Below are 15,260 nucleotides of genomic sequence, written 5' to 3'. Positions count from 1 at the left end.
AATGTAATTGGGGGAAATTAAATTTAATTTAAAAAAATAATGTAAGCTCCTTCAAGACAGAGACTATCATTTTTGCCTTTGGATTCTTAGTACTTGGCATGGTACCTGGCACATAGTAAGCATTTTACAACTGCTTATATGTTGATTGAGTATCCTGCAATACAAAAAATGCTTTGCAATGGAGTACTTTAGACCACCAGCACATCTCATGTAAACTAATGCCTAGTGACATAGCTCTTAATAACTAGAGCTTATGTTCATACTCCTTTTATTACTTCAGACAAAATCCAGAAATGGGGATAATAAAGCATCTACCTCCCAAAGTTGTCATGAGAGTCAAATGAGATAAAAATATAAAGCATTTAGCACAGTGACTAGAATATAGTAAGCTCTATAGAAGTATTAGTTATTATTACTACTGAACTTTCTACTCCTCTGCAAAGAGGGAATATGTATCTCTGTGTGTTTGAGGCTAGGAAGGAAAGTAGAAAAGCTAGTGGATCTGAAGTCAGGAAAACCCAAGTTTATTGGCTCTGTGACACTGGAAATGTGTTTTGATATCCCTCTGCCTCCATTTCCTCATCTGTAAAATGGTAATGAGAATAGTACCTATTTCCCAGGATTGTTGTAATGAGAAAATGAGATAATATTTCTAAAGCTCTCTGTAAGTGTTAAAGTGCTATATAAATATTTTCTATTAAGAAAGTTTTCTAGTTCCAAGTCTAGAGAGTCAAACCTCAATTAAGCACTCATGAGTTCCCATGAAACTATGATTTAGAAACAAAGACAAAAAAATCTTTTTTCCAAATCTTCCAGTAATTACTAGAATTCTGGTTTTGAAGCCAAATGACCTATGTTCAATTTTAAGTTCTGTCCCTTACTAGCTATATGACCTCAAAGAAGTCACCCAGTTTCCTTGTTAATTGGATTCCTTCCAATCAGCAAGCATTTATTAAGTTCCTACTGTATAGTTGGTACAATACAAGGTGCTAAAAGTGCAAAAACAAAGGATGGTTGAATTGAATAATCTCAAAGTTCTTTTCCTTTTTCTTATATGCTATATTTTGGAAAATCAGTCTGACCTAAGAATTTATATTTCAGGGATCCCTAGCCATTCCATGGGAACTAGAAGTAGATTTCTGGGCTCTAACTAGTACATATACAAGCAAGTGGTCCCTGCCTCCATCAGCCCTTGGGTCCTAGAAAGGAGGGAAGTACTGCTAACAGAGGGTTTCTTCCTGCTCCAGCTCAGATTTCATTTCACATCAGCAGCCCCTGATCTCAAAACTTGAAGGAAATCAAAAGATGCCCCTCTTCACTGACTGTAGAATGCTGTTATATCCTTAGGCACAGTAACAAATATAAAGTGTAAAAAGGATATAACTTCTTTATTTGGTGGCAACTAAGAAGAAAAAGAAGCTTTTGATATCTTGGTTCCAATTTCCCTTGCCTTTTCTTGGCTCCCTTCAGATTTTGAGTTTTTATTTGCCCCAGTTTTTGCCAATAGTTCTTACTCGTGGCTGCCAGAATAACCCTGATTAAAAAATAAAAAGCTATGATCACATTATCATGAGTGTTATTATGTTTTGAAGCCTGAATCTAGCTGCTTGGACCAATCTAAGTACCTATTTACTGAAATCTCTTGGACATCTTGTGTGATTCAATTCCTTATTTCTTTCACTTCTTCCATCCTTCTCACTCTCCCTTTCCCTCCTCTTTATTCCAAAGAAAGAAGAGAGACACTAGGAGTTGTGGGAGTTATTGTTTTTTTAAAAAATCTTTTAACTTGCTTACTGAATTCTAGCTTCCCCTGGTGGATGTGTGGCTATTGCAAGTGGAAAATCACTTGGAAAATGGGAGGTCAAGGATTGTAAAAGCTTCAAAGCATTCTCTATTTGCAAGAAGAGAATTGGGCTCCCAGAGCATGAGCAAACAGTTCCTAAACCTGATGATCCTTGTCCCAGTGGATGGCACAGTTTACCAACAGGGCTTTCCTGCTATAAGGTAAAGTAACATTCTTAACTAAATTGGCCTTTTAACATTAGTAAATGATGGCCTACCTCTTCGTATGGGCAGGTAGGGGGCACAGCAGATAGAGTGCTGGACTTGGATTAAGGAAGACTTACTATTTCAGGTTCAAATCTGGCCTCAGACACTTACTAGCTTTGTGACCCTGAGCAAATTTCTTACACTTGTTTGCCTCAGTTTCCTTTTCTGTAAAGTGAGCTAGAGAAAGAAATGATAAACCATTCCAGTATCTTTGCCAAGAAAATCCTTAATGGAGTCATGAAGAGTTGGATATCATTGAACATGACTAAATAACAAAAGCTTCTTTGTACTGTCTTTTTTCATATTTGTGTGATAACCCTGTCACACTGACCTTCTAATCTGTTATTATGTTACACTTCACTCACTTGGTGTGACCTTTTAAAAATCAAATGCTTCCTTACTCTAAAGTAGGGAGTGCTAATTATGAGGTTCTTGGTTGGTTTGTTTCCCCAAACCTTAGAAAAAATAAAAAGACCTCACATTTTAGTGCTGCTAACTTTTGAAGTTCTATGAATAATTTCCTTTCAATAAGAATGAAATAAATTTATTTTTTACTTTCTTAAGCTGTTTCATAAAGAGAGAGTTGTAAGAAAAAGAACTTGGGAAGAGGCTGAGAGATTCTGCCAAGCACTTGGAGCACATCTTCCTAGTTTCAACCAAATGGATGAGATGAAGGAATTTCTGAATTTTCTAAAGACCCAGCTGAGGTAATAACTTCAAGAGCAGATTATAACAAGTAAATATAATAGAAATGTCCTTTGTGCATTTGTATTTTGATTGCCTTGGATGAGTATTCTTTCATCAAGTATTATTTATTTCATTAAGCCTATTAGATTAAAAAATAGCAAGCTTTTATCTAGTACTTTAAGGTTATATTAAAAAATAACAACTGTGTTAGGAGCTATGAAATTAAATATGGCATTAATCCTCAAGGAAATTACATTCTAGGAGAAAGAAAAATGATGATTAATACTAGTTTCATAATTCTGGGCAAGTTACTTAACCCCAATTGTTTGCTCTTACTGCCTCAGAACCAGTACTCAATATCTATTCAAAGACAGAAGGTAAGGGCTGGGTTTTTTTAATGATGATATATGAATAATAGACACCCTCAATTCTAGAAGAGAAAGCAAAAACTACAGAAGAAAGCAAAATGTCACAAGTACTCTGAGCAGCTAAGCGGAAGTACAAATCACTAGGGCAACCATGGAAGGCTTTATGATAGTAGTAACATTTGAGTTGAGTTTTGATGGAAGGAGAGAGAAAATTTGAAGAAGAAAAAATGAAAGGGAGAACATACCAGGTTAGGGTGATGTGATCAGAGGTATGATTTTAGTAAGGTTACAATGTGTAGGATGAAATGGAGTAGAAACTAGAAATAAGGACACCAGTTAGGCTAATGCACAAATACAGAAAAGACATGAACTTTCACAACATGGTGAACATGGATATATGTATTGTTTAATGGCACATATACAACCTATATCATGTTACCTGACATCTTGGGGAAGGGCTGAATAACAAAATGTCAGAAAATGATCACTAAAAATTATACTGATCTGTAATGTAGGGGAAATTTTGAGAAGAAAAGAGACAAGGAGACCGTGAATGAAGGGGTTACAGCAGAAGTCAAAAGGAAGGAATAGGTAAGAGAAATATTGAGGCAACAGAAAAAACGAGGCTTGGTGACTGATGGAATATGGGAAACAAGGAGGAATGACAAGTAGTTCTAAGCTTTTGAGCCTGAGTAATGAGAATTGGTGGTTACATGGATAAATTAGGAAGTTAAGAGAGAAGAAAAGGATGATTTTACATGTAAACCACATACAGATGCCAATGTCCTTGTGCAATGTAGGAAATTTAGTCAATCAATAGAAGCACTCTTTATTTGCCAGGCACTGTGGGGAGAGAAGGGAAATAAAACTGTACCTACCTTCAGGGTGTTTACATTCTAATGTTGGAGGCAACATGTAAAGAAGTACATTCATACAAAATGTATACGGAATAAATGAAGAAAATCTGGGGAGGGGAAAGAGAAGTAATGCAGGTCTGACAGTGTTACTGTCACCCCCTCCCCCAATATCCCCACAATGATCTCCTAGTGAAGAGAAAAGTCTATGAAAGGTATCCTACAGAAGATAAGATTTCAGCTGAGGTTTGAAGAAAAGCCATTAAATGGAGGTGAAGAGGGAGAGCATACCAGACATGGGAGCTAACCATGGGAATGTTTGGGAAGGGAAGATGTGTTATCTGTATAAGAAACAATAAAACCACTATTGATGTTTCACTGACAATGGGAAGGGATTAAGATGTAAAGCTGGACAGGTAGGAAACAGGTTGTGAAGGGCTCTAAAAAAAAAAAAACCAAGAGTATATATTTATATTTGATCCTATAATTAATAGGGAGTTCCTGGAAATTATTGGGGTGGGAAGGAAGGTGACATCCTCAGATCTGCAGTTTAGGAAAATCACTTTAGCAGATGAATGAAAGATGGATTAGAGTGACCTGAGTCAGGAAGACCAATAAGGAAGTTTTAAGAATTTTCTGTCATGAGGCAATGAGAATCTAAATTAAGACTTTGAGATATCCTATGACTAGAAATAGTAGTTAAGGCTTTGAAATGGAATTTTGGGGTAGGATTTTTAAGGTCACTGAAAAAGATATCACAAACAGAAAAAGGGGAAGAGGACCAGATGGATTCTTATGAAATGCCTACATTTCCTTGACAGGAAGAAAAAATTTTCTGATAAAAAAAAAAGAGGAATTAGATGCTGATATCGAAATAATAGGAACTTTGGAGGAAAATTATCACTGTAGAATTAACAATAAAAAAGAGGAAGGATGGGCACAACTGAAAATAAGGGTTTTTTTAAAATTATAATCCTAATAATCATCATTAGAGTCAATGTAACAAACATAAAAAATATGAGTAAAATCCTACATATACCTCTCAGGAAATAATTACTCCTTAGAATTTAGCAAAATGAAGCCAACTGAATTAACAAATAACAAAGAAAAAAATTTGGTTTCAATTTTTTTTTCCAAATTTGTCTAAAGTTTCACTGTGTATTAACCAAACAATGGGCAGGCTCAGATTAAAAAATTCAGAAAGTGTGTTCAAATAAGATTAATTGTTCACAGAGTGAAGTTTTTTTTGTTTAGTTTTGTTTTGTCAATGAAGAGCCTTCTTAACAGTGAGTGCAATTTTCTACAGGGACTGCATCAACAATCCTAATGACATATCACCTGCACCACAAATTTGCAATTATTGAGTGAAATCAATAAATTGGGGGAATGAAAGATTGGGACCACAGTGTCAAGCAGGACTTAAACGCCTTCCCTATAAAGAGGAGGCTTTAATACTCCTTCAGGGACTAGGTAAGATAGTACTGATACAAGAAAGAGTTTGGGGATAGCAAAAATGATGGGAAGAGAAAAAAAAGGATCAGTAAAACTAACAAAATACACAGAAAAGAGCAGAAATTTTGGAATAAAATGCAGACAAAGCAGGATAATTTTGTTCCTATTATTTTTTAAAAAGTTGTACTTTGAGCTAAATAATTTCACTTAATTCTTTTGTACTCCTTTGAATATTGAAATGTTTTGACTTATTGATGTTTAAGTTAAATAAATAAAAGAAACCTAGGGTTTTTTTTTTCCTTTGAAGCTAATTCTCATAGAGGGAGAAGAGTTTGTCAGAGGTTTTATTCCTGGGATGAGAGCTTCATAACTACTGCAAAATGATCTCCTCCTCTGATTAGCCTCACTTCCTTGGGCATCAGAAAAAAGGGGGGGGGTCAGTAACTGAGGGAAGCTACACATAATGACCCATCTCTAGTGAGTGAGGTAGTTGCTAAGCAAAGAAATTCCTGGGGAACAAAAATGGAAACAGTAAACAAAACTCGAGATATGGCTACAAAACTGTAAGAAAGAAGGGGGAAGCAGCAACAGGAACCTTGGATGATTGGTACCTCCCTGTCTGCCTGGCTTATGGAGTTGGGCTATCAATTTGACTTCTACTTTCCACATGTAATTTTGGATTTTGTTACTTTGGGAGGGAAGGAAGAAAGAAATGCAGGGAGCTGCTAGGTGGCTTAGTGGATGGAGAACCAGACCTGGAGATGGGAGGTCCTGAGTTCAAATATGATCTCAAACACTTCCTACCTGTGTGGCCCTGGGCACTAAACCCCAATTGCTTAACTCTTACCACTCTTCTACCTTGGAACCAATACTTAAGATTCTAATAGAAAATGTAAGTTTTTTTTTAATTAAAAACATATTTTAGAAGAAAAATGCAGAACTGATTCTGATGATCTCACTTTGCTTCCCTCTTAGAGGTCTTTTCTTATTTTCTTAGATGTTACATATTTGCAAATTTTGTTATATTCTATTGCATCATGTAATTAATCTAGCTGTTCTCTAATCCTTGGATGTGTGGCTTGTTTTAATTTTTTGCTGTTATAAGTACTTAAATCTTTTTTCTTTCTTCCTTATGACATTTATAGGATAATGTCCTAGCAATGGAATCAATGAAATGTAATTCCCCAAAATCTAGGATACACTATTATATGTGACAGTTAACTATAACTGGATGAGTGACTTAACTATTTTAAAAATAATAATAATTAAGAAATAGCATTCTTGCCTTCAGTATTAGTAGAAGAGATTTTCATCAACCAAATTGAAGAATTTATTGGTGAGAATAGAAATAAAAGCTTTTCACACATCAACAAATAATGAAAAAGCATTAAAAATGAGAATTAATTCATACACATACCCCATAGCATTTAACAAAGCAGAACCAAATGAATTAATAAATAATGAAGAAAATGTTTTGTTTCAATCTTATTCTGAGTCTGTGAAATTTCTCTGTTGAGTTTAGTTTGTTGCAATCATGTATTGCTCTCCAAAGCAATTTGTCCCCAATTGCCAATTAGCATGCTCTTCCCACCTACTCCCATTAGGCCAATAATGAATTTTGCCATCTTTTGAAGTTGTCTTAACTCACATATTTGCAATTATCAGGGAATTTTAAGACCTTTCATTGCATTTTTTAATTTTTTCTGCTTTGGAAAATATTCTTTCATTCTTACTTCATTGGGAAGTATTATAGCTTTATCAGTTCCTTATAGATTCTTGGTAGCAGACCTTTGATTTATTGTAAACAACTTTTCACCAGTCTTTTTCATTTATTTTAATTTTAGATGCACTACTTTCTTTTTATTAGTTTAGGTTTTCATCATATTATAAAATATCTTAGTTCTGACTTGCATTGTGCAAAACAATAATCAGTTAATCAAGGAAAGCTTCTTGAGAAGGAGATAACTCTAAAAGGATGTAAGGTAAACATATCTATGTGCATATGTGTGTGTAAAAAATATATGTATGTAAACATAAAGAAATAGATAAAAGATGGAGAGGATAATTCAGGTGGAGAAATTATATAGGCAGAAATATAAGGATGAAAATAAGAAAAAAATCATATGGATTTTGAGAGACCTGACAAGACCAGAAGGCTCAACATATCTACCTATGAGCAAGAGAAATGGAAGTAGATATTGATAAAATTTTAAATCATGTTGATAATCTCTTCTTGTCTGGGGATGAAATGATGGGAGTCTTTTTCTCAACTCACCACATTTCTCCTAAGTGCTAGAAGACTCCTCTGATTATATTGATAATCCCATCATTTCCAATCTGTTAAACATGAGTAGTCAGGAAAATACAACCATATGGAACATGTCACATCATGCTGGCAGTACCCATCATCCTTACATACATGAGACCCATAGCATGAACTAAAAAGAAATAATATAATGTTGCATTTTTCTCAGAATTGGAGGTAAACAAGGGAAAATAATCTATTAAGCCTAAATTTGGGAAAAGGTTATTTGTATCAAATTATGTTTCTAGATCTTGTACCAGAACACTTTTAACTTTTCACTGTAGGATTTGAACTTTCCATAGCAAGACCTCCATTGCCCAAATTGTACGTAGCATGACAAAAAATTAATTCTGATTAATGCAATACTTTTGTGTGGGGAAGTTTTAGATCCTTCTTTTGTATTGCAATAAAAAGGATTCATGGTGTACTGAGTCATTATTGCCATAAGGTCTTTGTAACTCTTGAAGACAAATACTATAGGGGAAAGTTATTGCAGAAAAAAATATTCATAGGATTAGAGCAGATTTTGCAATCTCATTACCCTTGGGCCCACTACCTCCTATGATGTGACAGAAATAGATTTAAAGATAAATCTGAGGCTTTTCAAACTAAAATTTCTCATCAAATTGTATTTGGGAGACTATGGCTGAAATAATTTCCCTTAGTAACTAGATGCTATAAATAATTCTTTTGGGGATGAGAACAAGGATGTCATTGAGTGACTTAACCTATTTATAATATAACCACATGGCCACAAACAGCTTTAAATTATATACTAAGTCATTGAAATAACAAATGTTTCCTCTTTGGATGATCTTGACAAACCCATTTTTGATTAAAGTTCTTCAGAACCCCTTTTCCTAAGTTCTTCCCATATCCTTCATTTCTTCTAAAGCTCAGTGTAAAGAAGAGGCATTTTGGATTTATGTGAGTTGGAGGAAATTATCACAAAAATTTCCTTTTTTTCTAACCTTAAAATTTTGATTATCTCTTTTCATAGAAAGATCAGGGACCATGATGAGAAACTAAAATTTGACAACTAATTGCCACTGATTTCTATATTCAAAACATTTAAAATTATAGATTTAATCAATTAGTATGAAAGAAGAAATAATAATTTTTGAATCAAAATAAAGACTGTTATATGTAAGAAAGCAGATGCGGTAGGTCTGCAGGGAGATGCAGATGTAGGGAAAAGATTCTAGAATGTGGGGATGGAAAAATTCTTGTAATTAGGGAATAGAGAATTTGCAGTGTCTTTTCTCAGGGCAGGGCTAGAGTATAGTTGGGAAGCAAGAAAAGTCATGTTGAGAAAACTAAACCATTGGAAATGAAAATTTTCAATAGTGATGCAACATCTACTTTGTATTTGTATTATTTGGGGTAGAATGTGAACCTTACTGTGATTACAAAAAAAAAAACAGCTGACCTGTAGTAAGTGACTTATGGTTTGCAAAGGGTTTTTTATATATTATTTCCTTCTAGCCTCTCAACAACCTTATGAGAAGTAAAAGTATTATTCAGATGAGAAAACTCGGACTGAGAGAGGTTAAATAATTTGCCAATCATACACAGCTCCTGTATGGCAGATATTAAGTCCAGGTCTTCATGACTTTAAGTTCTAACTCTTTTGAATGGACTATTGCCTTCCCCCCCTCCCCCCAGCTCACTGCCTTCCTAGCTATGTTATATGGAAGTATTTCTTTGACTAAAGAGAATTGTCCTTTTTTTGAAGCTATTTTACTAATTTGTGTACTAGAAGGTTAATGAATGTTACTTATTTTTTTGGTGAAAAGCTATCCACTATACAGCCAATTTTGTCATCCATGGTAATAGAAGACTAGTAAATTAAATACAAGATGATTTCAATTTGCTCATCTGTATATGGAGGGGAGGAGGAAAAATGGTATACTTTAAGTTTGCCTTGAGGCCTAATATTCTTTGATTTTGGGAGCCAGAGTAGTAAGTAATTATTTTTAAGAAAGTCAGTTAGAGAAACCAAGTGCAGAAATTGTGGTGGACCAGAAAAGTCAGGAGAGGATTTAGCTGTACCTGAACTGAACCTTGAAGGAGGTATAATATTTAGAGAGGTAAATAGGTGGAGAGAGGCATTCAAGGCTGAGTGGAAAAACGGGAATCAAGAGATGGAGTTTAGATTGGCCATGCAACTTTAAGGGGAAAGTGATACAATGATCCTGGTGAGAGTTGAAATTTTGCAGTTAGAAGAACAGGAAATAAACTGGGAAAATATTAGGACTATTTTATAGAAGGACAAAGATATTAAACATTTTAGAAATGTACATCTGGAGTAAACAAGTCTAAAAACTAAAAGATTATCTGCATTTTATTACTTGATGTTTGTTTTAATTTTAATCTCACTTGAAATTTAATAAAATGAAATAGAACTAAGTCTGCTCATTTAAAAGAAAAGGACTCCAAAGGCACTTCTTATTGACTATCTGTGCAAAAGAGCTAAGTAATTTGGCTTGAGGAACTTAAATTTATGTTTCCAGCATCTTCCTAGAATGCATGGTCATTCAAATAACTAATACACCAGAAACATCCTCTATATTAACAGAATCAAAAAACATAGACCCCCTTTTTTTACTTTTAGCTGCAAAAAAGCCACTTGTTTTTAATGATTCAAACTGCCAACTTCTTAAAAGATTAGTGATCTTTTTCTCATGAAGGAGAATGGACACAGTGGCAATGCAGATGAGGTCTGCTTCACACTTTCCAAAGCAAAAAGTTAATATAATACATGAGGTAAATAACTTTCTCTTGTCAAGGTGGATAATATTATTTCTAATGCTTAAGTAATAGAATTTTTGTTATTCAAATTAAGATTTTTGTGTTGTTAAGACTAAGAAAATGATATAAGAGAAGTTTGTCTAAGCCATTTGAGAAGGAGGCCATGTTATTTGCTCAGGAAACCATGCAAATGTGTCTTCCACTTTCTACTTGTAACCCAGGGGCAGTACAGATTCAGGCCAACAACCCACATTAGATCTTGGAGCAATATAATTATTGGTCATCAAGATAATCATACGAAAACTAAATAATGTTAATTATTCTCAAATAAGGCAAGAGAAATCACTAAATCTTTTTTCATTTAAAAAATAGTTAGTTGGCTTACATCAATAAAATGTAACCTCTATGAGGTCAAAATTATTTCATTTTGTCTTTGTATCCTCAGTAACTACTACCATGATTCTTAGCATAAGGGCTTAACAAATAGTTCCTATATTTAATTAATTCTTCAGTTAAATAGAAAATAAACTTATACACCAAACATGCCATTGTGCTAGATAACTAAGGCACTTCTATGACCATAAATCCTCTAAAGTATTATTCAGTGGTTGATTTCTGGCCCAAAGGAGCCCAGGAAACATAACTCTGTCTAATATTGTATTTAATTTTGCATATAAAATTTTATCTTGCTTGAATGTCCACTCTTCCTCCTACCTAAATGCTTTCTATCCTTCAAAAATGAACTCATGGTCAACCTCCTCATCTGTGAAGTCTCCTCAGACCACTGAAGCCCATAAGGATCTCTTCTTTTGAACTCTTAACACCTGTATGGCATCACTAATTTATCAAATAGTACATACTGTCTTCCTTTGTTTTCTTCTTATGTATACATCTTCCCAACTAGATTGTAAACTCATAATGTCATGTTATACAAGATGTTTCAAAAGTCTTAATGTTTTAAGCTGCTGACACAACTATAGCTCATTACTATTAAAATTTAAAACTTTAAGACATTAAATACTTTGAGGACACCCTGTACCTCCCCAGTACATAACAGCAGTTCCTTACACAAAATTTTGTTTTTAAACAAAAAATAAATGTAATATTCCAATTGAATATTGTTTTACAACAATATTTGATGCTTGGTTCTGTTTATTTTATCCCCACAATGTCTGACACCTTGGAAGCACTCAATAAATGCTTGTTTTATTTAAAATGATGACCATTAAGCCTTTCAGCCTTTTTTAAAAAAACCCTTACCTTCTTTTTTAGGATTAATACTAAGAATTGGTTCCAACACAGAAGTGTACTAAAGGCTAGATAATTGGGGTTAGGTGCCTTGCCCAAATTCACATCAGTAGGAAGTATCTGAGATCAGTTTGGAACCTAGGACTTCCCATCTCCAGGCTTGCGTCTCTATCTACTCAGTCACCTGGCTGTCCTTTTCAACAATTTCTGAGTAATTAAATTCTCTTTTATAAACATAGAATGCAAAATAAAATCTTTGGTCAAATAGGGGAAGTTTGGTACTTTGTATTCTGGACAAACTATTTCAGAAAGCTTATGTTTCTTGTATTCCCCTAAATATTTAAATAATTTAAATGCCTGAGTAATTTTAAAGAAACATAATTTGCTTTCCTTTAGTAGAACCATGCAATCAGATCTGAAAGAGAAGATTTTTCAGGTTAGAAATAACTTTTTCCCCTTAAAATTAAAAATATAGAGCTAACAGAATTTTCAGATAGAGGGCTAAAACTTAACAAAAGAATATTTACATTGTGTTTTAATACCTATATCACATTCAAAAATAAGTTTAAATTGTAGGAAAACATTTTGTGGCTTGAAAACTGTATATGCACACACACACACACACACACACACACACATCTAATTCAGCTTGAGCTCCTTTGAGCATCCTCAGGCTAAAACCCTCTATAGGATTGTGATTTCTCAAAATAACCAAACTTGGATTTCCAAAGATTTTGAATTCTATTTACATTTCAGATAGTACATTCTTAAATATTTGGATATATGATGTTGAACAAAATTTTTCCACCCTTTGTCTGTTCCCTTTTACTTCCATAGTGACCACCGTTGGATATGGGTAGGATTAAATAAAAGGAGTCCAGATTCTCAAGGATCTTGGCAATGGAGTGACAATACACCAGTGAGTTAATCTTCCCCCTTTCAATTTTTCTTTTTTTCTTTCCTGTATTTTATTTCTTTGGGAAACTACATTAAGTGTGGTACTTTTATAGTTTCATTTTTGCTTTTTGTAGGGGTAACTGGTTTTAATGGCATAATTTAATTATCATAAGGTAATTCATCCTAGTCAGACTCAAAGAATCCTTACAATTCCCATGGTGCTGAGCCTGATTCATAATAATAACTGCCTCATATTTGTATGTTTGATAGTTTGAGATGCAGTGTCACCCCAGAGTCTGGAAGACTAGAGTTTAAGTCTTGCTTTTGAGAAACTAATTCTTGTTGCCCTCAAATTACTTAGTCCTTAGTGCTCTGGGCAACTCTTAAGAGTTTTAAGACTTCTAGTTGCAGAGAAAGTACTGGCTTATAGTGGTAGATGGAATTTCTTTATAAAGGGAGTCCCCCATTCCAATAAAATCTCAGCCCCATTTGCTATCCCCTTTACAATTTACAAAGCCCTTTTAACAGATTCTCACTTGATTCAGTGAAACCACCTTGTGAGGTTGGTAGAAGAGGCATTAAGTTTTTTCATATGTAAAATGAGAATAATAATAGCACCTACCTTATGGGATTGTTGGAAGGATCAAATGAGATATTTGTAGTGTGTTTTACAAATGGTTATCTGAGATTCAGAGACAACCCCTAGATTCTCACAGTTAGTAGAAAAATAATAGCTTAAATTAATTCAGTGCTTTTCTTTGTATGTGTGATTTTTGTGGCCTATATGTCCAGCGCTCTCCCCTGATTCTGAAGTTAGGGCTCCAATAAGTGGCTTTTCTTACTTTGGAAACCCCCATAACTGACATGGATGTGATCTTTCCTTATTGTTTTAATCCTCTGGTTAAAAAGGAAAACCATCTCAATATCTCAGAGCCTTCAGATGCTCACTTATAAAATAGCATTCTGTTGCTGTTAAAAGGCAGTGTTCAGACTAGCCCTCATTGGGTTCCTGTATCTTTGTGGAAGGTATCATTGGTAGGTCTGCTACTTGGCAAACTAAGAAACTTGATTTTTCCAATTTGTTCAGCAGTGATTTAATCAATCAATTTAAGGTGAGCATGCTACCCAGAGTCAGATTTGCAAACAAGAATGACATTTTATTAGGGAAAAATGGGAGGAATATCTGTCCAGACAACTGGCACCAATTGGGGAGAGGGGAGGAAGAAGGAGGAAAGTGAGTGGGAGAGACAGAGAGGGGGAGAGAGTAACAGAGGGACAGAGGGAGAAGGAGAGGGAGAAGGAGAGAGAATGGTTCTTCATGGAAGGTAAGTCTACCTCAGAACAAATTTCAAAATGTAGGGTTGTTTACATAGTATACAAATCAAAGAGACTTATATGAAACAGTCATTTTTTTCTACTGGTTTCAAGGCAACTTGATCAGTTACCTCCTGGCTGCATATTTCTATTTTATAGCATATGCCTTCTGACCTTGATCCCAAATTCTGGCAGTATACCTTCTCTGTAACCCCATGTATTCACTAAGTACTCTTTTGAACTTCAAATTTTAACAGATGAACTTAAAATTCCAAGCATTCTCTTGTTTTTACAGGTATCTACTGTGGTCATATCAAATGAGTTTCAGGAAGATTATGACATCAGAGATTGTGCTGCTTTCAAAGTAAGTTGTATGATTGGATACCATAGGATACTATCAAAAATATCTGATGTTTTCAGTCAATCAAAAATGTGTGGTAAGTGTCTACTATGTGAAGGGCCCTATGCTAAGACCTGTGAGGAATTTTTAAAAGACAATCTAGTTCCACACTTAGCTTATAATCAAACTTATAAGGAAAAAATGCATACATAACTCATATACAAATGTATCTGTTCACACACATATACATATAGGTACTTGAGAAAATAATCCTCTGTATAAGGCACTAAGCAAGTGGCCAGGTAAATGGTACAGAAAATAAGTGCTCTAGGAGCTCAGAGAGGATACTCGAAAGGGAAATAAATCTTCATGAGACAAACGGCACTTGAACTGGATCTTGCAAGATGGAAAGGATTTTGATAAGTAGAGGATACAAGGGAAAGTATTCCAGGATTGAAAAATGTCATAAGCATCAAAGGCAGGAAAGTCTAAGCTATATTCCACAGGATATGGGAGTAAACCAACTTGACTAGATCAAAGGGCTCTCACAGAGAAGTACTAGGAGATGTTTGAAAGAGAGGTCAAGTTTAGTTACATATACCCTCAAATCCCAGGATGAAGAGTTGGGACTTTATCCTTTAAGCAACAGAGGGCCAGAAAATCTTATAAGTCAAAGAATTTTTTATCACAATGGTAATTTTAAAGAGCTCTATCTGGTGTCAGTTTGCAAGGTCAGGAGACCCTGGAGTTAGAGAAGTAAATTAAATGGTCATTTAAGCAGCCTATGCAAGAAGTAAGGAAGACCTAAACTAGACTAAAATAATAGTGGCAGAAAGAGAGGAATGGAGATGGACATTGCAAAGAAGGAATTAATGTGACCTGATGACTGATTGAGGATGATGTACAAGAGAGAAGGAAGAGGTAAAGAAACCTAAGGCTGAGGCCAGGCGAGTGGGATGGAGCCAGTATTAATGGCAGGAGAAAGAGGAATTATA

At 34.6% G+C, this 15,260-nt stretch overlaps 1 protein-coding gene across 1 annotated transcript in view; it reads left to right on the top strand.

Annotated features, from left to right (window-relative positions):
- The window catches only part of LY75 (lymphocyte antigen 75), a 128,660-nt gene that overhangs the window by 60,622 nt on the left and 52,778 nt on the right, over positions 1-15,260 (top strand). Inside the window, exons 12-15 of the mRNA XM_007494242.3 lie at positions 1,805-2,004; positions 2,614-2,756; positions 12,552-12,633; positions 14,221-14,289. Of these exons, the coding sequence (XP_007494304.2) occupies positions 1,805-2,004; positions 2,614-2,756; positions 12,552-12,633; positions 14,221-14,289 (494 nt within the window). The remainder of the gene's footprint in view (positions 1-1,804; positions 2,005-2,613; positions 2,757-12,551; positions 12,634-14,220; positions 14,290-15,260) is intronic.

This window comes from Monodelphis domestica, chromosome 4 (genome assembly GCF_027887165.1).
Source record: "Monodelphis domestica isolate mMonDom1 chromosome 4, mMonDom1.pri, whole genome shotgun sequence".
Classification (NCBI taxonomy): Eukaryota; Metazoa; Chordata; class Mammalia; order Didelphimorphia; family Didelphidae; genus Monodelphis; species Monodelphis domestica.
Note: the sequence above shows the minus strand (reverse complement) of the source record. Positions and strands in the feature narration are given on the sequence as shown.